Below are 26818 nucleotides of genomic sequence, written 5' to 3' on the forward strand. Positions count from 1 at the left end.
AACAGACTCGCTTCAACATGAGAATACACAGAGCTGGTCAAAATATTTCTGGAAAATGAATTCTGATAAATTCTAAATGAATTCTATTTAGTTACCACAAAAATTCCATGGAAAACGATAGAATGACAAACGAAATAAATGCAGTGCATTCAAAAAGTATTCAGACTCCTTGACTTTTCCACATTTAGTTACTTATGTAAATAATACCTTATTTACAAAGGTATACAGACTTTTGCTAAGGGACTCGAAATTGAGCTAAGGTGAATCCTGTTTCCATTGATGATCCTTGAGATGTTTCTACAACTTGATTGGAGTTCACCTGTGGTAAAATCAATTGATTGGACGTGATTTGGAAAGGCACACACCTGTCTATATAAAGTGCTACAGTTGACAGTGCATGTCAAAGCAAAAACCAAGCCATGAGGTTGAAGGAATTGTCGGTAGAGCTCCGATACAGAACATTTCTGCAGCATTGAAGGTCCCCAAGAACACAGTGGCCTCCATCATTCTTAAATGGAAGAAGCTTGGAACCACCAAGATCCTTCCTAGAGCTGGCCGCCCGGCCAAACTGAGCAATCGGGGGAGAAGGGCCTTGGTCAGGGAGGTGACCAAGAATCCGATCGTCACTCTGGCAGAGCTCAAGAGTTCCTCTGTGGCGATGGGAAAACCTTCCAGAAGGACAACCATCTCTGCAGCACTCCATCAATCAGGCCTTTATGGTAGAGTGGCCAAACGGAAGCCACTTCTCAGTAAAAGGCACATGACAGCCCGCTTGGTGTTTGAAGAACCTGAAGAACTCTCAGACCACGAGAAACAAGATTCTTTGGTCTGATGAAACAAAGGCTAAGCTCTTTGGCCTGAATGCCAAGTGCCTCGTCTGGAGGAAAACAGGCACCATCCCTACGGTGAAGCACCGTGGTGGCAGCATCATGCTGTAGGGATGTTTTTCTATGGTAGGGACTGGGAGATCAGTCAGGATCGAGGGAAAGATGAACAGAGCAAAGTACAGCGAGATCTTTGATCAAAACCTGCTCCAGAGCGCTCAGGACCTCAGACTTGGGCGAAGGTTCACCTTCCAACAGGACAATGACACTTGTCGGTAGCACACAGCCAAGACAACACAGGAGTGGCTTCGGGACAAGTCTCTGAATGTCCTTCAGTGGCCCAGCCAGAGCCTGGACTTGAGCCCGATCAAATATCTCTGGAGAGAACTGAAAATAGCTGTTCAGCGACGCTTTCGGTCCAGCCTGACAGAGCTTGAGGGGATCTGCAGAGAAGAAGGGAAGAAACTCCCCAAATACAGGTGTGTAAAGCTTGTAGCGTCATACCCAAGAAGACTCCAGGCTGTAATCCCTGCCAAGGGTGCTTCAACAAAGTACTGAGTAAAGGGTCTGAATACTTATGTAAATGTGATACATTAGTTTTTTTATTTATAAATTTGCAAAAAAATTTAAAAACCTGTTTTTGCTTTGTCATTATGGGGCATTGTGTGTAGATTGATAAGGGGAAAAACTGTTTAATCCATTTTAGAATAAGGCTGTAACGTAACAAAATGTGGAAAAAGTCAAGGGGTCTGAATACTTTCTGAATGCACTGTATGTGTAGCAGCCTAGAGGTAACCAATTCGCTGAGTCCACTGCCGAACTGCAGCAACAAGTGGCAAAAGTAGGGTGAGTATTGGGAACGCGCTGGGTTGCGAGCTCTTTCCTGGTCCAACATGCTCTGTGCTCACTCGCTCACTTTGAGCGGGCCAAATCCGACTTAAGAGATGGATCTAAATTTATAGAATAAGTACCTGGAGGAAAATAGGGGAGGGTGATTATTTTTTAATTTCAGTCAAGGGGAGGGTTTAGTATTTGTTTTAACTAATCCATAGGAGGATCATGTACAGTGGCTTACAGAAGTATTCACCCCATTGGCATTTTTTCCTATTTTGTTTTGCCTTACAACCTGGAATTAAAATAGATTTTTAGGCTCTTTGTATCATTTGATTTGCACAACATGCCTACCACTTTGAAGATACAAAATATTTTTTATTGTGAAAAAAACAAGAAATAAGACAAAAAAACAGAAAACTTGACTGTGCATAACTATTCCACCCCCAAAGTAGAGCCACCTTTTGCAGCAATTACAGCTGCAAGTCTCTTGGGGGGTGTCTCTATAAGCTTGGCACATCTAGCCACTGTGATTTTTGCCCATTCTTCAAGGCAAAACTGCTCCAGCTTGTTCAAGTTGGATGGGTTCTGCTGGTGTACAGCAATGTTTAAGTCATACCACAGATTCTCTTGAGGTCTGGGCTTTGACTAGGCCATTCCAAGATATTTAAATGTTTCCCCTTAAACTACTCGAGTGTTGCTTTAGCAGTATGCTTAGTGTCATTGTCCTGCTGGAAGGTGAACCTCCGTCCCAGTCTCAAATCCCTTGAAGACTGAAACAGGTTTCCCTCAAGAGTTTCCCTGTATTTAGCACCATCCATCATTCCTTCAATTCTGACCAGTTTCCCAGTCCCTGCCGATGAAAAACATCCCCACAGCATGATGCTGCCACCACCACGCTTCACTGTGGGGATGGTGTTCTCGGGGTGATGAGAGGTGTTGGGTTTGTGCCAGACATAGCATTTTCCTTGATGGCCAAAAAGCTCAATTTTAGAATAATAACCAGAATAACCTCAATAACCAGAATACCTTCTTCCATATGTTTGGGGAGTCTTCCACATGCCACATGGCGAACACCAAACGTGTTTGCTTATTTTATTCTTTAAGCAATGGCTTTTTTTCTGGCCACTCTACTGTAAAGCCCAGCTCTGTGGGGTGTATGGCTTAAAGTGGTCTCATGGACAGATACTCCAATCTCTGCTGTGGAGCTTTGCAGCTCCTTCAGGGTTATCTTTGGTCTCTTTGTTGCCTCTCTGATTAATGCCTTCCTTGCCTGGTCCGTAAGTTTTGGTGGGCGGCCCTCTCTTGGCAGCTTTATTATGGTGCCATATTCTTTCAATTTTTCAATAATGTATTTAATGGTGCTCCGTGGGATGTTCAAAATTTCAGATATTTTTTTATAACCCAACCCTGATCTGTACTTCTCCACAACTTTGTCCCTGACTTGTTTGGAGAGCTCCGTGGTCTTCATGGTGCCGCTTGCTTGGTGGTGCCCCTTGCTTAGTGGTGTTGCAGACTCTGGGGCCTTTCAGAACAGGTGTATATATATACTGAGATCATGTGACAGATCATGTGACATTTAGATTACACTCAGGTGGACTTTATTTAACTAATTATGTGACATAATTGGTTGCACCAGATCTTATTTAGGTGCTTCATAGCAAAGGGAGTGAATACATATGCATGCATCAGTTTCCGTTGTTTATTTTTCATTTCACTTCACCAATTTGGACTATTTTGTGTATGTCCGTTACATGAAATTCAAATAAAAATCCATTTAAATTACAGGTTGTAATGCAACAAAATAGAAAAAATGCCAAGGGGGGTGAATACTTGCAAGGCTCTGTAATTTGTAGTTGATGAAATTTCAGTATTACTAAGTGTTTTAGAATCAGTTGCTTATTATGCTGTAGATCGTCGCTCATTTCTGATTCTCTGCTGGGCTCACAATATCAAACCTATTTAGGGTGGCTATAGGCTATGAAGTGCATGCTCGGGGGAGGCACAGAGCAAAGTTATATTTGAAGGAAAATGTACTTCCGTCCTGAGTCTTATGCAACAGTGGGATGGTGTAAATAAAACGAGGCTGCATTACACACTGTAATGGATATTCCAACCCTGAGCCCCAGCCTGCTCTGATCATGCTGATGCATAATTTCTTTTGTGCTGCCGAACCAACATTTTTATTTTTTTAGGCCTATTCCAGAAAATGCAATATTATCCTTTAGCTAATGTTCTGTTCAGTTTTAGAAGGAGAGCTCGAAGATAACCGGAGGACCGGATGTCAACTTTAATAGCTTACTACTACTGTAATTGATTTGAATAAAAACAATATGTTTCTTGCCCTTGATGTATTTATCAGAGTTATTAACCTCACAATAAGCCAGATTCAAGTCATTTACATTGTGGTGCTGAAACATGAAGCAGCAGCCACTGCACAATCAGAAATGGACAGCTTATGGTGCTGAAAGTAGGCAAATTCATGAAGGCATAATTCATTTCAACCATCATTTTAATTAGACTTACTAACAACGAAAGAGCTTTGTGTTGGAGTCTATTTCTTCCTATTTAAGAAATAAGAGGTAGGACTACCTGTTTGACAGGCAAAATTAGGCTATGAGCTGCTATATCCATCGATTTGTCGGTCAATTCCTCCACCCACCATGCACTCTTTAAATAGCACACCTCTGTGTCAGTGAAGGGCTATTAAGTTAAAACCAAGACTCAAATGAATTAGAGTATGCCATAGGACTTCCTTTTATTAAAGAAAATTAGAAAAAAAACAGATCTGATTATGTAAAGTGATCTATAGCTTTGGTCCGCAATACTAGAAACAAGCTGTAAAATATCCGGCAAACTGCATATGGGGATATCGTTGTTTGCTTTCTTTGACATTCAGAGGCTGAGCTACAACCTTCTATAGCCGAGGAGATAAAGAATGGACTTTGCTTGTGAAGTAATCTAATTCTGTCACTATGAATTGATTAAGCTATTCACTTTCTGTACAATAGAATATGTTTAAACCCAGACAGCTTTTAGGGAAAAACTTGTGACCTCTCATTGGGTTAAGCCATGGAAGAGTAGCCAACAGTAAAAAAGAAATGCCTGTGTCGGTAGGCCTGCTCTGTCTGGGTTGGAAAGGTAGGCCTGCTCTGTCTGGGTTGGAAATGTAGGCCTACTCTGTCTGGGTTGGAAAGGTAGGCCTGCTCTGTCTGGGTTGGAAATGTAGGCCTACTCTGTCTGGGTTGGAAAGGTAGGCCTGCTCTGTCTGGGGTGGAAATGTAGGCCTACTCTGTCTGGGTTGGAAAGGTAGGCCTGCTCTGTCTGGGGTGGAAATGTAGGCCTACTCTATCTGGGTTGGAAAGGTAGGCCTGCTCTGTCTGGGGTGGAAATGTAGGCCTACTCTGTCTGGGTTGGAAAGGTAGGTCTGCTCTGTCTGGGTTGGAATGGTAGGCCTACTCTGTCTGGGTTGGAAAGGTAGGCCTACTCTGTCTGGGTTGGAAATGTAGGCCTACTCTGTCTGGGGTGGAAAGGTAGGCCTACTCTGTCTGGGTTGGAATGGTAGGCCTACTCTGTCTGGGTTGGAAAGGTAGGCCTAATCTGTCTGGGGTTGGAAAGGTAGGCCTACTCTGTCTGGGTTGGAACGGTAGGCCTGCTCTGTCTGGGTTGGAATGGTAGGCCTACTCTGTCTGGGTTGGAAAGGTAGGTCTACTCTGTCTGGGGTTGGAAAGGTAGGCCTACTCTGTCTGGGTTGGAACGGTAGACCTACTCTGTCTGGGTTGGAAAGGTAGGCCTACTCTGTCTGTGTTGGAAAGGTAGGCCTACTCTGTCTGGGTTGGAAAGGTAGGCCTACTCTGTCTGGGGTGGAAAGGTAGGCCTGCTCTGTCTGTGTTGGAATGGTAGGCCTACTCTGTCTGGGTTGAAAAGGTAGGCCTACTCTGTCTGGGGTGGAAAGGTAGGCCTATTCTGTCTGGGTTGGAAAGGTAGAACATACTTTGTCTGGGGTGGAAAGGTATACCTACTCTGTTTGGGGTGGAAAGGTAGGCCTCTCTGTTTGGGGTGGAAAGGTAGGCCTAACTTTTGAATGTAGCATGCTCAGATACCTAATAATGTCTCAGATTTAATTATTTGCGAACAGGGACAGTTTGCAAACAAAACACACTGATTTGGCAATGGAGAAATATGATAAGATGAATACATAGGCCTATCTCTCTGTCCATTCTTAGCCTGTAATTTCGGTAATTTGTGTGACATAAAAAAAAAAATCTGGTAAAAATTGAATTGCATGGAATGTTTATTAAAGGCAATTTCTTTTCTCGGTCCTGCAAATACGATTATAGATTTATGTAATGTTTATACTATGAAGGCGATATTTTAGCCATCTTCTCTGCTATCCACTGTATGTTTCAATTATTATTTTGGGTTCCGGATCAGAAAAGGTCAAATGTATTTTGTTGAAGGGAGGGCCATCCATTTTCATTTCAGAGAGGTTTGATTATATTCATGTAACCCTTATGATGCATAAACTTCACTCCCTAACGAGAAAAGCCAAAGACAGAAAACTCTATGAGGTGTTGCTAAAACGGCTGTCCTCAAAACAGTTTGTTATGGAGCTTTAAGGACGCTCGTTGTAGCTGAATAGTCACAGTTTTTGTTCTAATGCAGCCAAAAATCAACAGCGCGCAACACTAGGTAGGATAGCCTATGCCTTGATTGGAACTAAATACAAGAAAGGCTAATAGTTTTAAAACACCATCGGCTCTAATTCACTTAGAAACAGTCCTTCAAGAAGATCTAAATTCATATTCCCATGGAACTGATTGAGATCAAATGATTGGCATGCAGATGATTGGCAACAAGCTGCAACAAACACTCAAACTGGATAGTTTTTTTTCTCCATCTCTACATTTCAAGACTCAATCATAGACACTCTTACTGACACTTGTGGCTGCTTCGCGGGATGCATTGTTGTATCTACCTTTTTGCCCTTTGTCCTTTGCCTAACAACGTTTGTACCATGTTTATGCTGATACTGTACCACGTTGTGTTGCTACCATGTTGTTGTCATGTTGTGTTACTGCCATTTTGTGTTGCTTTCTTAGGTCTTATGTAGTGTTGTGGTGTCTCTCTTGTCATGATGTGTGTTTTGTCCTACATGTTATTTTTCATCCCAGCCCCCGTCCCCATCGGAGGCCTTTTGCCTCTTGGTAAACCATCATTGTAAGTAAGAATTTGTTCTTAATTGGTTTGCCTAGTTAAATAAAGGTTAAATATAAAAATATCATAAAATATACAGTTTGGAGTTTGGACATTTCACTGGTAAATATTGAATAAGGTGCATCTGTTGGTACAAACTTTGATTGAGAAATAATAACATAATTGAAAAATAAATGTGCGCCCCAGCACCTTAAAAAATAGCCCTGCGCCACAGATACACATCACCACAGACACACAGCACCACAGACAAACAGCACCACAGACAAACCGCACCACAGACACACAGCACCACAGACACACAGTACCACAGACACACAGCACCACAGACACGCCGCGCCACAGACACACAGCACCACGGACACACAGTACCACAGACACACGGCACCACAGACACACAGTACCACAGACAAACCGCACCACCGACACACAGCACCACAGACACACAGCACCACAGACACACAGCACCACAGACACACAGTACCACAGACACACAGCACCACAGACACACATCACCACAGACAAACAGCACCACAGACGCACAGCACCACAGACACACAGATGGATCCATGGCATTATCTTCTCTGCTCAGGCTGTAATGAGACAGTATAACTTTATAGTAGAACCACCACATAGGCAGATTATAGTGGCAGCGTGGGAAAAAGTAGCCTGATCCCCCAGATGTATTTGTACTGTCTTGGCTACTCCTATGCTTTGCTCATGTTTGGCATGACAATGGCCATAGGAGTTGGCAAGACAGCACAAACAGATCTGGGACCAGGCTAAGAGAAAAGGCACGGTCAGGCCAAAAGTACCAATGTATGTACAGCATATGAGATGGGTTATTTGGCATAGGGTCAATTGGAACAAGAGATATGTTCAGACTGAGCAGCAGTCAGTGCCCAAACCAGTGCCAGCCTTCCCCACACACCACTAGGGCTAAAAGGAGGTGTGTCCTACTGCATCCGTTAATCAATCAGGAACACAGCCAAGCGAGCGCAGCTTTTCCCCAAACAAAGACATAAATGATGCTGTGCCTGTGTTATAGTAACTGCTCTTAACATACCAACTGATAGTAAGTGTTGTCATTAGAGCTGTTGCTCTGTGATCTTGCACTTTTCAGTGACAAATTGAGCAATCAACGAGAATCACTGAGTAAACACGGGCATTCCTGCCTGTTTCACAGTTTAGTCGAGCGTTTAGGCAATGTTTACAGCACAGTGGGAAAGCCCCCTCTTCATCCCTCCACATTTATACAAGGTTTTTCCATAACATCACTGGTGGACCTGTTCTGGGCCACAGACAATATGTTTACTAAACTCCATGGTTGTCTACTGACTCCACAGACAGTTTCAACTATTAGCTCTTCAACTATCAGCTCCCCCTGCTCTCTCTCTCTCTATGAATGGAAAACAGACCACTGGCATTACTGAACACCAGTGGTAGCAGGAGTGTATGTGTGCAAGTGTCTATATGCATTATATACTGAATGTGTCTATGCACTATCTACTGTGTGTGTGTGTGTGTGTGTGTGTGTGTGTGTGTGTGTGTGTGTGTGTGTATGTGTGTGTGTGTACGTGTGTACGTGTGTACGTGTGTACGTGTGTGCGTGTGTGCGTGTGTGTGTGTGTGTGTGTGCAGTAACCTGGCTTTGTTTTGGGCTGGGATCCTAGACCCTGACGACAGGCCTGTGGGCCCAGCAGGTGTTCTAATTACCAGTCCTTGGTGTGTGTGTGTGCCCCTCTCTCCCACCCCCTCAGGGGGAGGCCCGGCCCCCGTGTCTCTGCAGGCTTTGATGTGGCACGGATACTCCTCACATGTGGGACGTGAGCTCACTTAACGAATGCAGACGCTCCACAAATGAACTGCTAGAGCAGGGTACTGCAATTTCATATGGTATTTTTGGTAGGTGGTAAGACAGAGATGAGAGAGAGAGAGAGATCAGACAGAGAGGGAGAGAGAAAGAGAGAGGGAAAGAGACCGAGAGAGACACAGAAAGAGCGAGCGAGAGGGAGAAAGAGAGAGACACAGGAAGAGACTGAGAGAGACACAGAACGAGAGAGAGAGGGAGACAGAGAGACACACAAAGAGACAGCGACACAGAAAGAGAGAGCGAGAGAGACACAGGAAGAGAGAGAGGAAAAAGTTGGCATCCTTACCTCTGTGTGTGAAGCTGCCAGTCCCTAACCAGAGGATGTTTTATCTTGGCTTGCAGTGTGCCCGGACGGGTTTTACGGTCTTGACTGTGGCCAGATGTGCGAGTGCAGGAATGGTGCCCGCTGCCACCACATCACAGGAGCCTGCCTCTGCACCCCTGGCTGGTCGGGACCACACTGCATTCTGGGTAGGGTAGCCACATCATTAAAACGGGGTGTGAGGGAGCCTCTCTACCGGCCCATCACGGCATCCTCTCACCCTAAATACCATCTCCCATGTGTTTGAAAACAATTATCTTTTTAACGATACCCTGCCAATTCCATTTTTAGGGATGCGTAAGGGGTGGGAGGGGTGTAGGGGGGCTGGTAGGATGTCCCTCCAGCGTACAGCGTTAATTGCATCAGATTCTGGATAAATACATCCACGTTTTAGGACCATCAGTTTTACCCTCGGTACTGTCATGCAAAGTCTCTATTCACTGCTCTCTAAAGTCTTCATGCAGTTTTAATGGATCTAGTGAAATGCCCTCTTAAAGATCAGACCATGTCATTCTCAATTCTTATTCGAGAGGGCCTGGTCTCCCCAAAGCATGTTTTGTGGTCCTGATTACCCGAAGCCAAGAGTCAGCCCAAACCCACTTGCGTGGCTTAATGACAAGTTGCTGTGGTTAGTTTGTTTCCCCATCTCTCTCTCGTTACTCAAATGTAATTTCATTTCAGACATCGATCATTAGCGACTAGTTCAGATAGGTCAAATGAATGTGCTCTATACAGACGCGTAAACGTATGGATTTGGCCATATCCCAAGCAAGAAATACAAGACAAGGACGTTGAAGCCATATCTCTCCATCGATCAGATATGTTTCTTTTTCAGTCAACCACTCCATCATGTCCCTTGTCAGTCTTGAATGACAAAAAGGAATTGGCTAAACCACATACAGACGTAGGATCTTCATTTGAGCCAGTTTGCTACAGCAGAAAAACAAGAGTAAATGTGAATTATAATGTGGATTGTAATTAATGGACATTTTTTGTAAGGGGTGATACATTTGTCTTAAGGGAATGTCAAGTCTGAAATGTCAAAAGTGGAAATTACAAAGTTCAGAAGACTTTTTAAACCTTAAATACACAAAGTTTTAAATTTGATCATCCTGTTGCAGGATTACATTCCTGTGATGCAGGACATTTAAAACTTGTAGTGTGTTTGAGGTTTCAAATGACTTCTGAACTTTGTATTTCCCACTTTTGAAATTTCAGACTTGACATTCCATTAAGAAAAATGTATCACCCCTTACAAAAATGTCTATTAATTATAATCCACATAATAATTCACATTTCCTGTTGCTACTGGATTACTTTCCTGCTGTAGCAAACTGGCTCAAATTAGGGTCTGTATATCTGTGTCCAGACTTCCAGTAGAGCAGACCACTTCATATTAGTGCTATTGTATAAAATGCTGACTTATATTTAAGTATATGACTGTGTATCCTGTCCTGTGTGGGAGGCAGCCTGCCCTGAGGGTGGTTTCGGGAAGAACTGTAGCCGGAGCTGTGAGTGTCAGAACGGGGCCACCTGTGACCACATCAGCGGCCGCTGCAGCTGTGGAGCCGGTTGGACCGGAGCCAGATGCCAAGAGGGTGAGTGGCTCATCGGTCAACCCAGTATAGGGCCCAGTCTGACCTTAAACTAACCTTAACCTAACCTTAAACTAACCCAGCACATCAGGAGCTCTGCATGGAACTGAAATCTCTCTTCTACCAGAATATCTTTCTGTAAAACATTCCCTAAAACAGCAAGTGATAGGTGATTAATATTAATTTATTCCAATTACGATTAAATATCACAGCAGTTGGTGAGTGTATGAATAGAATAATTGTACGTGTTTGGTCTGTGTAAGTTGTTTTCGAACATAAACTCAGTGCAGCCTAACTGAATCCTCATCCTCATTTCTATCTGTCTGAATTGTATTGAACAATGACAACCTCTGATTACATTTATTTTTGTGTGTGTGTTTGTGTGTGTACTACTGTGTTCAGCCTGTCCTGCTGGGAGGTATGGAGAGGACTGTTCCCAGCGGTGTCTGTGCCAGCATGGAGGCTTCTGTGACAGGGTGACTGGCCAGTGTTCCTGCCCCAGAGGATGGACCGGAGCAGCCTGCGAGCTGGGTGAGTCCACCCCTCTGTCCCTGGAGGTCAAATCAACCAGAGGATTTAGGGCGTTCATAGCTGTACTCACCTTGGTCCAAATCTAACCTGGGATCAAATTCTTGTGCAAATCTCCCATTGGCATCAATGCATGATTTACTAGAAAGCCCGAGTCAGTAACATGGATTCCTGGTTAGGATTCAGCTCATTGTGTGGTGGATATATTGTGTGATCTGAGGCCTCTGTTCTCTGCCTCTCCTAGACTGTGGGGAGGGGTCCTATGGAGAGGGGTGCACACAAACCTGCAGCTGTCAGAACGGAGGGGCGTGTGACAGAGTGACTGGGGGGTGTAGCTGTCCCCCTGGCTGGACTGGAGAGCACTGTCAGACAAGTGACCTGACATCACTGCTTCCAAATGCAAGAGGTGCATCCCAATAGTTTAGACTGGCTTCCTCCCTCATCTCTTTGGATAGGTGAAAGCAGTCTGTCAGAAGCCAACGTAGAGATATGCATTCTGCTACCCTGTTCAGTGTTGATGAAGGACAGGAGTTGAGGAAAGAAAGCCACTAATGACTATTGAGATAAACCCAATCACCTGTTTCTGTCTTTAAAGGAGAGAGCAGTTGGGTCATGTTCTGAAGGGAGAAAACATTTTGAAACATAATTAAATGGGGAAGTCCTACCTGTACTTTTCAAATAAGAACACAGATGTTCGTTTTCAGACCGTTTCTAAACCATATTGCTACGTTGTGCCCTACTGAACACCACCCATGTGTCTGTGCTGCAGCCTGCCCAGACGGTCTCCATGGAGAAGGGTGTGAGCAGAGGTGTCAGTGCGGCCACGGGACAAGCTGCCACCGTGTGACAGGCAGGTGTAAATGTCACCCAGGATGGAGAGGGGCCCAGTGCGACAAACGTGAGTGTCGGAGCCGGAAAGGGACCCTTTGGAAACAACACATTATCAAATCATACATACTTAAGTTATACTATGAGAGGTCAACTCCGTAGAAAACAATTGACATTCGTTTTTCAAATCCATCCATGTTTTAATTGAATGCATACCTGGGACTGTGTTCATCTTTATTTAAACAAGGCAGTTATACACACAACAACAATTGTCACTGTTTAAAGTGAATATACATTAGTTAGTGATGAATGTGTGTCTGATGTGCCCCAGCCTGCCTGCCTGGGGTCTACGGTGCTTCCTGTGCCCAGCGGTGTCAGTGTCAGTCTGGGGTGTCCTGCCACCACGTTGCTGGGACATGTGGCTGCCCTGCTGGTCTCACTGGGAATGGCTGTGAGGAGAGTAAGAGCACATCCCTACCATCTCACCACCTCTCTTTAAACACACACACACCCCCACACCCTCCTCTCTCCTCTCCCCCTCTCCTCTCCCCCCACTCCCTCCTTTCTCTCACACACTCAGCAGACATCTGATAAACGTTACACTCGGGTTGCCAAGTAAAACAGGAGACATTGTTTTTGTCTCCTGGGTGGATAAGGGCTTTTGGAAGGCAGACTTGCATAATGACAGCGCTGTAATTGCCTCTTTAGTCTGGAGTCGTTTCTTATCTGTCCTACACGCTGCCTCAGTAAGTGCTGTGGTTTCAGGGAGAGAAAAAAACATGTTTGTTTCAAAGATTTATCTTCCCTTGTGTGACTACGTGAGTGTCTGTGAACTACTGCATTGTCTGAGTGTGAATGGGTATTTGAATGTGAGTGTCTGTGAACTACTGCATTGTCTGAGTGTGAATGGGTATTTGAATGTGAGTGAGTGCTTACATTATATTATGTCCGCATAGAGATTGGGTTTGGAAATGAATGTACAAGCATACACCATGTTGCAATGTAAACCAGATCATATTGAGTGTTTTAGTGTGTGCCTCTATGTCCGTCTCCTTCCGTCCTTATTGTACATGCTTGTGTCTCCTGCAGCGTGTCCATCAGGTGTGTTCGGGCTGAACTGTAGCCAGATGTGCCAGTGTTCTGGGGACCATGAGCAGTGTCACCCTGTCACTGGAAGGTGTGCCTGTCTGCCTGGTTACTACGGAAACCGCTGTGAACTCAGTAAGTAGTGACTAGTGTTGGGTAGTCCACTTCTGTGAAATGACTGTGTGGCTTCAACAATGGAATTGCAGTGCACTATACGAAGAATGAGTTTGAATAAGTGTACTGTCTGTCTTTGTCTCTCTGTCTCTGTCTCTGTCTCGTTCTCTTTGTCTCTGTCTCTGTCGCTCTCTCTCTCTCTCTCTCTCTCTCTCTCTCTCTCTCTCTCTCTCTCTCTCTCTCTCTCTCTCTCTCTCTCTCTCTCTCTCTCTCGTTTCTCCGTGCAGGGCAGGCTAAACATGGCCCCGGGGTAATTTTGGTTGTGGTAACCGTAACCTCTGATTTCTGATTCTTTGGTATTCTGGTCCATTAATATTAGTATTTTCAAAACATCTAAATAAAAATATCAAAAAGTTCATACAAATGTACATTTTCGTTAGTTTATCATACTCACTATATTGAAACACATTTCATTTAAAAGCCCATTTCGTAAAGAATGTTACAAACTGGAGTTTACTTCGTTTGAAGAGATGGTGATTGGGTCTAAAATCGGTATTCAAAAGTCAGTGTCTTTGTCTTTAACTGCCATTTCCTGAAAGCCAGACAACACATTTTTCTTCGGTTCAGAAGCATCTTCATTCACCACATTTTTTGGGTTATTCTTAGACATAATTTCCAAATGTTTACAGTGCCTTCAGAAAGTATTTACACCCCTTGACTTTTTCCACATTTTGTTGTGTTACAAGGTGGGATTAAAGCTAACAAAACTACCTAGCTAACTAGCTGGCTAGCTCACTTGCTCGCAAGACTAGCCAAGTTAGCTGCATTGTTGTTTGCATGCAATTGGCTGTGGTCTTGAGGCATTGTTCAGGGCTTAAATGCCCCACAAGGGTTTAGATGCCCCACCATCTCTTAGCTCAAGGTAAGGGACATTTAGCTTATTAACATTTAAACGTATAAACTGATAATGAATTCCAAACACAAATGAAAGCATGATGTTAGCATGAAATGTACCATCCCATAGTGTTTCATTCAATAAAAATTAGACTCTTCCCACATTTTGTGGAAAAGGTGGGATTAAAATGGATTTAATTTGTCATTTTTTGTCAACGATCTACACAAAATACTCTAAGTGGAAGAAAAATTCCTACATTTAAAAACGAATTATGAAAAATAAAACACTAATATATCTTCATTACATAAGTATTCAACATATGTATTCAATACACCTTTGGCAGTAATTACAGCTGTGAGTCTTTCTGGGTAAGTCTTTAAGCACTTTGCACACCTAGATTGTACAATATTTGCACATTATAATTTTTTTAATTCTTCAAGCTCTGTCAATTTGGTAGTTGATCATTGCTAGCCAGCCATTTCCAAGTCTTGCAATAGATTTTCAAGCCGATTTAAGTCTAAACTGGAACTAGGCCACTCAAGAACATTCAATGTCGTCTTAGTAAGCAACTCCAGTGTATGGCCTTGTGATTGAGGTTATTGTCCTGCTGAAAGGTGAATTTGTCTCCCAATGTCTGTTGGAAAGCAGATTGAACCAAGTTTTCCTCCAGGAATTTGCCTGTGCTTAGCTCTATTCCACTTATTTTTATCAACAAAAAATACTCCCTTGTCCAAGATCTCAGCGATCACTGCCTCATTGCCTGCATCCGTAATGGGTCAGCGGTCAAACGACGTCCACTCATCACTATCAAACGCTCCCTGAAACACTTCAGCAGGCAGGCCTTTCTAATCGACCTGGCCGGGGTATCCTGGAAGGATATTGATCTCATCCCGTCAGTAGAGGATGCCTGGTTATTTTTTTTAAATGCCTTCCTCACCATCTTAAATAAGCATGCCCCATTCAAGAAATGTTGAACCAGGGACAGATATAGCCCTTGGTTCTCTCCAGACCTGACTGCCCTTAACCAACACAAAAACATCCTATGGCGTTCTGCATTAGCATCGAACAGCCCCCGTGATATGCAACTTTTCAGGGAAGCTAGAAACCAATATACACAGGCAGTTAGAAAAGCCAAGGCTAGCTTTTTCAAGCAGAAATTTGCTTCCTGCAACACAAACTCAAAAATGTTCTGGGACACTGTAAAGTCCATGGAGAATAAGAACACCTCCTCCCAGCTGCCCACTGTACTGAGGATTAGGAAACACTGTCACCACTGATAAATCCACTATAATTGAGAATTTCAATAAGCATTTTTCGACGGCTAGCCATGCTTTCCACCTGGCTACCCGTACCCCGGTCAACAGCACTGCACCCCCCACAGCAACTTGCCCTCCCCATTTCTCCTTCTCCCAAATCCAGTCAGCTGATGTTATGAAAGAGCTGCAAAATCTGGACCCCTACAAATCAGCCGGGCTAGACAATCTGGACCCTTTCTTTCTAAAATTATCTGCCGAAATTTTTGCAACCCCTATTACTAGCCTGTTTAACCTCTCTTTCGTGTCGTCTGAGATTCCCAAAGATTGGAAAGCAGCTGCGGTCATCCCCCTCTTCAAAGGAGGGGGACACTCTTGACCCAAACTGCTACAGACCTATATCTATCCTACCCTGCCTTTCTAAGGTCTTCGAAAGCCAAGTCAACAAACAGATAACCAACCATTTTGAATCCCACCATACCTTCTCCGCTATGCAATCTGGTTTCAGAGCTGGTCATGGGTGCTCCTCAGCCATACTCAAGGTTCTAAACAGTATATTAACCGCCATCGATAAGAAACAATACTGTGCAGCCGTATTCATTGATCTGGCCAAGGCTTTCGACTCTGTCAATCACCACATCCTCATCGGCAGACTCGATAGCCTTGGTTTCTCAAATGATTGCCTCGCCTTGTTCACCGACTACTTCTCTGATAGAGTTCAGTGTGTCAAACCGGAGGGCCTGTTGTCCGGTCCTCTGGCAGTCTCTATGGGGGTGCTTCAGGGTTCAATTCTTGGACCGACTCTCTTCTCTGTATACATCAATGATGTCGCTCTTGCTGCTGGTGAGTCTCTGATCCACCTCTACGCAGACGACACCATTCTGTATACTTCTGTCCCTTCTTTGGACACTGTGTTAACAACCCTCCAGATGAGCTTCAATGCCATACAACTCTCCTTCCGTGGCCTCCAATTGCTCTTAAATCCAAGTAAAACTAAATGCATGCTCTTCAACCTATCGCTGCCTGCACCTGCCCGCCCGTCCAACATCACTACTCTGGACGGTTCTGACTTAGAATATGTGGACAACTACAAATACCTAGGCGTCTGGTTAGACTGTAAACTCTCCTTCCAGACTCACATCAAACATCTCCAATCCAAAGTTAAATCTAGAATTGGCTTCCTATTTCGCAACAAAGCATCCTTTACTCATGCTGCCAAACATACCCTTGTAAAACTGACCATCCTACCGATCCTCAACTTTGGCGATGTCATTTACAAAATAGCCTCCAATACCCTACTCAATAAATTGGATGCAGTCTATCACAGTCCCATCCGTTTTGTCACCAAAGCCAATATACTACCCACCACTGCAACCTGTACGCTCTCGTTGGCTGACCCTCGCTTCATACTCGTCGCCAAACCCACTGGCTCCAGGTCATCTACAAGACCCTGCTAGGCAAAGTCCTCCCTTATCTCAGCTTGCTGATCACCATAGCAGCACCCACCTGTAGCATGCGCTCCAGCAGGTATATCTCTCTGGTCACCCCCAAAACCAATTCTTCCTTTAGCCGCCTTTCCTTCCAGTTCTCTGCTGCCAATGACTGGAACCAACTACAAAAATCTCTGGAAACACTTATCTCCCTAGCTTTAAGCACCAGCTGTCAGAGCAGCTCACAGATTACTGCACCTGTACAGAGCCCATCTATAATTTAGCCCAAACAACTACCTCTCCCCATACTGTATTTATTTATTTTGCTCCTTTGCACCCCATTATTTCTATCTCTACTTTGCACATTCTTCCACTGCAAATCTACCATTCCAGTGTTTTACTTGCTATTTTGTATTTACTTCGCCACCATGGCCTTTTTTTGCCTTTACCTCCCTTATCTCACCTCATTTGCTCACATTGTATATAGACTTATTTTTTTACTGTATTATTGACTGTATGTTTGTTTTACTCCATGTGTAACGCTGTGTTGTTGTGTGTGTCAAACTGCTTTGCTTTATCTTGACCAGGTCGCAATTTTAAATGAGAACCTGTTCTCAACTTGCCTACCTGGTTAAATAAAGGTGAAATAAATAAATAAATAAATAAAATCACAAGCATACCCATAACATGATGCAGCCACCACCATGCTTCTACACCTGCATTGCTTGCTGTTTGGGGTTTTAGGCTGGGTTTCTGTACAGCACTTTGAGATATCAGCTGATGTACGAAGGGCTATATAAATAAATTCGGTTTGATTTTGATTTGATGCTTGAAAATATGAAGAGTGGTACCCAGTGATGTATTGTGTTTATTTTCCCTATGAATCAGGCTTTATATTCAGGACATAAAGTAATTTTTTTTTTTGCAGTTTGAATTTTAGTGCCTTATTGCAAACACAATGCATGTTGTTGGAATATTGTTATTCTGTACAGGCTTACGCTTTTCACTCTGTCAATTAGGTTAGTATTGTGGAGAAACTACAATGTTGTTGATCCATCCTCAGTTTTCTCCTATCACAGCCATTCAACTCTGTAACTGTTTTAAAGCCACCATTGGCCTCATGGTGAAATCCTTCCTCTCCAGCAACTGAGTTAGGAAGGACACCTGTTTCTTTGTTGTGGCTGGGTGTATTTATATACTATCCAAAGTGTAATTATTAACTTCACCATACTCAAAGGGTTAAGCACATATTTAGCACATATTTTAAATTCAAGCTGAAACACAACAAAATGTGGAAAAAGTCAAGGGGTGTGAATACTTTCTGAAGGCACTGTCATGTTGTCAAATGTTTATTCTAGATGACACATAGAAAATATGGTGACGGGAATGGGCTTCCATAGTTTTACGTGGCTCAGTGTAGCCGGCAGCTACTCTGACAATTTCAGAATGTAACAGGCTGTAAAAACTCAATGAAACAAGTCTCAAATATAAGGAAAATGTCTATACATTTCAGCTCTTTCAAAAACATTGCTCTGCTATTACCATATATAGTGTAGTGTGTTGAGCTCAACAAGAAAATTCTATTTACACTGCCCTGCTCGGAGAAGGGCAACTTCTGGGCTAATGACGTACGAGACCTCCGAGAACCTCTTGAGAACCTCTCCAAAATGTCCCTTTGCTATCCTCAATGTGAAATGTCTTTCTTCCTCTCTCTCCTTTACCCCAGAGTGTCGTGAGGGATCATATGGGCTAAACTGCAAGGCCAGATGTAAGTGCAGCAATGGCGGCCGCTGTGACACCGAGACAGGGACCTGTGAGTGCCCACCTGGCTTCCTAGGAGCTGACTGCAGCATTGGTAAGTCTGCAGCCCACCTGGCTTCCTAGGAGCTGACTGCAGCATTGGTAAGTCTGCAGCCCACCGGGCTTCCTAGGAGCTGACTGCAGCATTGGTAAGTCTGCAGCCCACCTGGCTTCCTAGGAGCTGACTGCAGCATTGGTAAGTCTGCAGCCCACCTGGCTTCCTAGGAGCTGACTGCAGCATTGGTAAGTCTGCAGCCCACCTGGCTTCCTAGGAGCTGACTGCAGCATTGGTAAGTCTGCAGCATATCTGTCATGGGTGAAAATGAACCGTCTTTGACAAGTCATCTTCTGACCATGAATCATGAATAAAGATATACACAGTGTTCGGCTAGGAATCGGTCCGAAGACTGTTGGGATTAGACATGATTAGACAGATGAACGCGAGGGCTCCGTCACGCCGCTTCCACTTGCTGAGTCATTCCTAATCAGTGATTACTTAAAGGAAGGAGGAGGAAGAAAAGAAGCTGCACTTTTATATCATTTGAATGGTGCCTTCATGTCTTTCTTCGTACTGCCAGGTTGTCCGGCGGGGCGCTCTGGGCAGGACTGTGCCCATCTGTGTTCCTGTGGGGAGGGAGGGCAGTGCCACCCTGTGACTGGGAGGTGTATCTGTGCCCCAGGTAATATCGGGCAGGCCTGCCAGCAAGGTAATAATGACTTTTACATAACAAATAACCTTGTGTCTATGGGCCATTGAGTATGTGAAGAGCAGTTTTGGGCTCCCGGTCCGTCACTGTTTGTCATGCACCAGTAAATGTTTGAAGCAGGCTATGAACTCATCAAGAACACAGAGTCTGATTGGCAACTGGGAATCCACCACAGGAGGTTGGTGGCACCTTCACTGGGGAGGACGGGCTCGTGGTAATGGCTGGAGCGGAATGAGTGGAATGGTATCAAAAACATCAAACACCAGGAAACCATGCCATTCCATTGACTCTGTTCCAGCCATTATTATGAGCCTTCCTCCCCTCAGCATCCTACTGTGGAATCCACCCAACCAACCAACCAACCAACCAAATTAGCTTTCAATGTGTATTTAGTTAACAAATTCTCCATATGAATGATCAGAGGCTCGTATTCTCCTGGAGAACAGAAGCAGGGTTATTGAGTTTCCCTAACCTCGCCTTTTATCAGTAGTTCCACTGGGGTGCAAACGGGAGTTTCCATCCATTCCAGATGATGGTGTTCGTAAGCGCTCTGCTCTCCTAGTGAGCACCATACGTCTGTGGACGTGCCACTGCTTATGTTCCTGTGTTGAATGTTTACAGAGACCTATAAGTAGCTCGTTTTCCATGTTCCGTGTCGATGGCGTTGGCGAGGAAACAAATAAATAAACAGGGGAATCAAAGTGATTCGCTTATTGTTTTCCCAATCTAAATTACCCAGAGAAACATGATTATTCTTTTATATCGCTGCCAAATGAGACCACTTTGCCATCTCGCTAATTAACTGCTGCTTAAATAAACTTGTGTGTGTATGTGTTTGTGTGTGTCGGTGTTTAGTGTGTGTGTTTAACTGTGTGGTGGGCTCACTGCTGGCTGGGTAGTTAAAGAACAGAACTACACGTAATGCTGGCCTTGGTAGTGCTGTGATGATGATGATGATGATGATTACAATCGAACGCCTTGCTGTTCCTCCAGCTTGTCCTAGGGGGCGCTATGGCCTGCAGTGCAGGAACACGTGTGTGTGTCGGAATGGAGCGCTGTGTGAGGCCAGGGACGGGACTTGCAGGTGTGGGCTGGGCTGGACGGGACCACGCTGTGAGACAGGTAACCTCAGGATGACATCAACACAACATCCGGATAACGTTAGTATAACGTCAGGCAGGGCAAAGGGTCAGCTGAGTTTAATTGTGTTTCAGTACTACTTTAGTTTACCTGTCTGTTCTTGAAGTTGCTTCGTTTTTTTTACTCTGTGTGTTACAACATTGAAACAATGCTAGATGACCCAACAGCCATGACAAAAGAATGTGTTATTTTGAATAGTAGCTACCAGCAGTCACTGTGAGCACAGTAACTTCCCATATCCCTGGCTTACAGTGTGTCTCTATGTTTATATCAGGTAATTCCACTGTTATGTGTGCAGTATCAGTTACAGGTCACAGGATGCTGCTGAGGGGAGGACGGCTCATAATAATGTCTGGAATGGAGTGAATGGAATGGCATCAAACACATGGAAATCACAAACCATTCCATTGATTCCGTTCCAGCCATTACTCTGAGCCCATCCTCCCCAATTAAGGTGCCACCAGCCGCCTGTGGTAACAGTACAGACAGATGGAATGTTGGTTGTGAGTGTTGTGTTGTTGTTACTGCATGTCTCTACCATATGTCTGTGTTTCCAGTGTGTGTCCAGGGGAAGTACGGACCAGACTGTGCACTGGATTGTCCCTGCCAGAACAACGGGACATGTGACCGCTTCACTGGCTGTTGCAGCTGCACTGCCGGACACTACGGACACTCCTGTGAACACCGTATGTTGTTGTTTTTTAAATTATGGCTAGGGAAAGGAGTTTTTCCTCACCATGTGACCTGTCCAGGAAAAACTCCTGGCCCTATATTTCTAATGAAGGAGGAGGTGGGTTGTGTTCATGTGAGCACACAATGTTTAACATTTCCAACAAAAAAGGAAAATTAGCGTCTCTTATTGTTAGTCCCTTCTTGTTTCAATCTGTTTCTAACATTTGGTGCCAAATTAACATGATTGTGATGATTGGTTGCGCTCTTGTATGAGAAACAACAACAACATAACTTTTTCCTGTGTTCTCACCCTGTCCCAAGGGTGTCCCTCTGGATTCTTTGGACAAAACTGTGCCCATCCGTGTGACTGCCGGGCGGGACAGACATGTGATCATGTGACGGGCCGGTGTGTGTGTCCGCCTGGCTACCGTGGCTCCCTGTGTCAGAGACGTGAGTACTGGATGACAGAGGGGAAGATCACACAATCTGATTCACACTCTGGTCTCACTCATGACAGGAGGGTCAGCACTTCAGTTCTCTTTAATAACAGGAAAGTCATACGTGTGGGTGTTACAAACATACTGTACATATGCATTTGTGATGGCATTTTTTTGTAGTGGGTGTGTGTGCGTGCATGTCTATGAAAACGATAGAGAGAGAGTACATACAGTATGAATACGAGCATGTGTTGGCACTTCTCTGTGAGCAGGCAGATAGGCAGGCAGATGTGGTTATTGGATGAGATACAGGTGTTTCCAGACAGCCACAGCGGAGACAGACTGTTTAATGCATTCCTGTTGCATCTCTGTGGCCTCCTCCCTCCTGCCTCCTCCCTCCTGCCTGCTCTGGGCTCCTCAGCTCAGTGTGAGGGCCTACATGCCCTCTTCAGCCCCAGCAGGAGAGCACTGAGCACTGCAGAGCAGCTGCAAGACAGACAGATAGTTTACCCTCTATAATGAAGTAATAAAGACAGACCTGTGTGTGCGTGAGTGTGTGTGTGGGGGGGGGGGGGGGGGGGGGGGTGAGACACATAGTACACACACGTGTGTGTGTGTGGGTGTCTCACTGTGTCTGTTTGTCCCAGGGTGCGAGGCTGGCAGGTTTGGGGAGGGCTGTCAGCAGTCATGTGACTGTGTTGGGGGGGCCCCCTGTCATCCAGCCATGGGACAGTGTCTCTGCCCCCCAGGGAAGACTGGACAGAGATGTGAAAAAGGTACGACCTCCTCTACACTGCAACAGAGCTCTATCTCTTGCAGTACTGGATCTTAGGTATGCCTTTAAAACTGAGAGCCTTCACCGGCTGCTACATATTGATTTGTACTGTTTTGTGCATGTTAAATGTACAACCAGACGGAAAAAAACTCTAGACTACCTTTACTCCACACACAGAGACGCATACAAAGCTCTCCCTCACCCTCCATTTGGCAAATCTGACCATAATTCTATCCTCCAGATTCCTGCTTACAAGCAAAAATTAAAGCAGGAAGCACCAGTGACTGTCTATAAAAAAGTGGTCAGGTGAAGCAGATGCTAAACTACAGGACTTGTCCAGATTACAGTCCAGATTAAAAGCAACATCCGCACTGAGCTAAAGGGTAGAGCTGCCGCTTTTAAGGAGTGAGACTCTAACCCGGAAGCTTATAAGAAATCCCGCTATGCCCTCCGACGAACCATCAAACAGGCAAGCGTCAACACAGGACTAAGATCAAATCGTACTACACTGGCTCCGATGCTCGTCGGATGTGGCAGGGCCTGCAAACTATCTCTATTGCACTCCACACTGCACTTTCACACCTGGATAAAAGGAACACCTATGTGAGAATGCTATTCATTGACAACAGCTCAGCGTTCAACACCATAGTGCCCTCAAAGCTCATCACTAAGCTAAGGACCTGGGACTAAATACCTCACTCTGCATCTGGATCCTGAACTTCCTGACGGGCCGCTCCCAGGTGGTAAGGATAGGTAACAACACATCCGCCACGCTGATCTTCAACACGGGGGCCCCTCAGGGGTGCGTGCTTAGTCCCCTCCTGTACTCCCTGTTTCTCATGACTGCATGGAAACACTTATCTCCCTCACTAGCTTTAAGCACCAACTGTCAGAGCAGCTCACAGATTACTGCACCTGTACATAGCCCACCTATAATTTAGTCCAAACAACTACCTCTTTCCCAACTGTATTTAATTTATTTATTTATTTTGCTCTTTTGCACCCCATTATTTTTATTTCTACTTTGCACATTCTTCCATTGCAAAACTACCATTCCAGTGTTTTACTTGCTATATTGTATTTACCTTGCCACCATGGCCTTTTTTGCCTGTACCTCCCTTCTCACCTCATTTGCTCACATTGTATATAGACTTGTTTATACTGTATTATTGACTGTATGTTTGTTTTACTCCATGTGTAACTCTGTGTCGTTGTATCTGTCGAACTGCTTTGCTTTATCTTGGCCAGGTCGCAATTGTAAATGAGAACTTGTTCTCAACTTGCCTACCTGGTTAAATAAAGGTAAAATAAAATAAAATAAAATAAATAAAATGGCCAGGCACGACTCCAACACCATCATTACGTTTGCCGATGACATAACGGTAGTAGGCCTGATCACCGACAACGAAGAGACAACCTATAGGGAGGAAGTCAGAGACATCAACCTCTCCCTCAATGTGAGCAAGACAAAGGAGCTGATCTTGGAGTACAGGAAAAGGAGGGCCGAACAGGCCGCCAATAACATGTACAGGGCTGAAGTGGAGCGGGTCGAGAGTTTCAAGTTCCTTGGTTTCTACATCACCAACAAACTAACATGATCCAAGCACACCAAGACAGACGTGAAGAGGGCACGACAAAACCTATTCCCCCTCTGGAGACTGAAAAGATTTGGCATGGGTCCTCAGATCCTCAAAAAGTTCTACAGCTGCACCATCGAGAGCATCCTGACTGGTTGCATCACCTCCTGGTATGGAAACTGCATGTCCTCCGACCGCAAGGCACTACAGAGGGTAGTGCGTACGGCCCAGTACATCACTGGGGACAAGCTTCCTACCATCCAGGACCTCTGTACCAGGTGGTATCAGAGGAAGACCCTAAAAATGGTCAAGACTCCAGCCACCCAAGTTATAGACTGTTCTCTCTGCTACCGCACAGCAAGCGGTACCGGAGCTCCAAGTCTAGGTCCAAGAGGCTTCTAACAGCCTCTACCCCTAAGCCACAAGATATCTAATCCCCCCCTCTTCTACCCTGCTGCTACTCTCAGTTATTATCTATGCATAGTCACTTTAATAACATGTACATATTACCTCAATTACCTCGACTAACCGATGCCCCCGCACATTGACTCTATACCGATACCCCATGTATATAGCCTCGCTATTGTTATTTTACTGCTCTTTCATTATTTCTTACTTTTTTATGTATTTTCTTAAACTGCATTGTTGGTTAAGGGCTTATAAGTAAGCATTTCACTGTAAGGTCTACACCTGTTGTATTCGGCACATGTGACAAATACAATTTGATTTGATTTGATTATATGCCTATACCTAAAAGAAAAATGACTAGTCATTTACTGTATTTAAATCTGCCAATTTATTTCTTGTGTGCTGTCTCCCTCCATCTTTTCCTCGTTGTGTCGGTCTTTCTTCTGCCACTCTTTCCACTCTTTTCTGTCATTCTTTCTCTCTCTCCGTCTCGCATGTCTGTCCGTCAGACTGTGGAAGAGATCGTTTTGGTCCGGACTGCTCCCTGCAGTGCCAGTGTTCCCATCAGGCCCAGTGTGACGCTCGTAATGGCCGCTGCCTGTGTCCTGTTATCTGGCTGGGCCCCACATGTACAGAAGGTACTGTATACACGCACAAACACACATGCATGCAAACACAAACACATGCGTACACACACACACACACACAGCCACACACACACGCAAACACAAATGCAAACACACACAGACTCATACAGACACACACCTCAAACACACATCGCCCCGATGAGTGAATGATACCTACCGCCCATCACAGCAGACACCAAGAACCAGAGTTGTAAAGCTGAACCAGGTTTTCATGAAATAGTGCGTTGGTAAGTGTGTTAGCCTCAGGCCTTCAGCTCTGTGTGTCTCCCTGTCTCCCTCAATAGCCGCTCCGGCCTCTGACAGTTATTTTAATCCACACCCAGAGGGGTGTCTGGCTTGAAGCTGTCTCGGTTTCCCCCACAAGCCCAGTTTACGGGAGACCGTCCAGATCGACCAGAAAACACCCTAGCTCACCAGCAACTCCCCGAACGCCAAAGAACATTTGCTTTTGATTTCTAGAAGGTGCCAAATGTATTTTTGTCTGCCTCTTCTCTCTTTTCAGGACTACTAGAAACTGCAGAGGTCCCAGCGTTGGGCTTCTCTCCCTCCCTGAAGAAGCCGTCTGGTCTTTCCCACTCGTAGCGCACTGGAGGCCCCACATCCCAAACTAGATGTCCCAAATACCCCCGCAAGATGTCTCAAACACTGAACACTCAGCAAGGTTCCCCAAATATGCAATCAGGGATCCTAGGGAGTCAAGGGAAGGCTGTGTACAGTTGGACAGATGGATAGATGGATAGAGTTATACAGCCAGAAGGTGATTCAGGTCTGGACCAGACACACAAGGTAATGTATTCTTATGTCTACACCTGTATTCTGCACATTTGGTTGAGAAATTTGGCTTTTTGGGAGCCTGCAGAAAGGTGCAGAATGCCGGTTTAGTTAGAGAGAGAGAGCAGGCTACACAAGCACCTGGAACATTAATGTGCTGCTGGTGGTGGACATTGGAAATGTCACCTGAGCTCTATTGTGCTCCCTGCCTGATTGTCTCAGGACTGGACCCATGCCCCAAGTCAACTGTTCTAGCCTGTCATTAACCACAGGTCAAACACTTCCTGTACATTCACAACGTCTCTGTCCTCACCCCAATGCGGCTTTGGGCAGCCAAGTACAGGGGTGGGCACTACGGTGCTGGAGGGGCACAGTGTGTGCAGACCATCACTATCACACATGATTAATAAAGCCCACGGTTAGGTGATTAGTGGAATCGGGTGTGTTAGAGCTGGGCTGGAACAAAAGCCTGCAGCCTCCTATTGCTTACCCGTGGCCTAGCCTCAGAGTCATTGGTCAGACTGACATGGGAGCAACAGCCATCACTCCCAAAGTGTCCACTGGTACTGTCTCTCCTTTTGACGGTACTCTGTCATACTATCATATCGTATACAGTGAGACTATTTTGTGTTGTATTTTACTGGTTTCTTTTGACAGTGTGTGCCTGATTGCTTGTCATAAAGTGTTAATATATTTAGAAATGGCTTTTAGTTGTTCGTTCGATTTGATAGGATCACTTACTGCACTGTCAGATCAGGAAAGTCACGTATCAATTCATTACTGCGGTTACTGTCTGTTACTGTAAGTGTTTCAGTTCAATGGCACTATGACCTATAGACGTCTTAGCCAAGTAATATATCAGTATATTTTCATGTAGAAGGGTTTTTAGAATATTGCAAAGCATTTGAACTGTACATCAGGATACTGCCATTCATACCACTCATAACATGTACTGTACTATATGCCTGATGGCAGGCTTTATGTAAATGGTGCTATTTTGATACATCTTGAATTTCTATCAAATTCTCTTTTTACTACATGGTGTACATCTGTCTGTTATTTCTGTCCCTAATATCGCATCACCACATTTA

General features: G+C 44.7%; 2 protein-coding genes across 2 annotated transcripts in view; one reads left to right on the plus strand and one right to left on the minus strand.

Moving 5' to 3' along the window:
- The window catches only part of LOC139382324 (multiple epidermal growth factor-like domains protein 6), a 90432-nt gene extending 63670 nt beyond the window's left edge, over positions 1-26762 (plus strand). Inside the window, exons 24-38 of the mRNA XM_071126252.1 lie at positions 9085-9213; positions 10534-10662; positions 11062-11190; positions 11432-11593; positions 11957-12085; positions 12347-12475; positions 13105-13236; positions 18520-18648; positions 19172-19300; positions 20294-20422; positions 20998-21126; positions 21434-21562; positions 22197-22325; positions 24819-24947; positions 25459-26762. Coding sequence (XP_070982353.1) covers positions 9085-9213; positions 10534-10662; positions 11062-11190; positions 11432-11593; positions 11957-12085; positions 12347-12475; positions 13105-13236; positions 18520-18648; positions 19172-19300; positions 20294-20422; positions 20998-21126; positions 21434-21562; positions 22197-22325; positions 24819-24947; positions 25459-25538 — 1922 coding nt within the window. The 3' untranslated portion in view covers positions 25539-26762. The remainder of the gene's footprint in view (positions 1-9084; positions 9214-10533; positions 10663-11061; positions 11191-11431; positions 11594-11956; positions 12086-12346; positions 12476-13104; positions 13237-18519; positions 18649-19171; positions 19301-20293; positions 20423-20997; positions 21127-21433; positions 21563-22196; positions 22326-24818; positions 24948-25458) is intronic.
- The window catches only part of LOC139382327 (alpha-2-macroglobulin-like), a 563422-nt gene that overhangs the window by 185936 nt on the left and 350668 nt on the right, over positions 1-26818 (minus strand). The window lies entirely within an intron of this gene.

This window comes from Oncorhynchus clarkii, chromosome 24 (genome assembly GCF_045791955.1).
Source record: "Oncorhynchus clarkii lewisi isolate Uvic-CL-2024 chromosome 24, UVic_Ocla_1.0, whole genome shotgun sequence".
Taxonomy (NCBI): domain Eukaryota; kingdom Metazoa; phylum Chordata; class Actinopteri; order Salmoniformes; family Salmonidae; genus Oncorhynchus; species Oncorhynchus clarkii.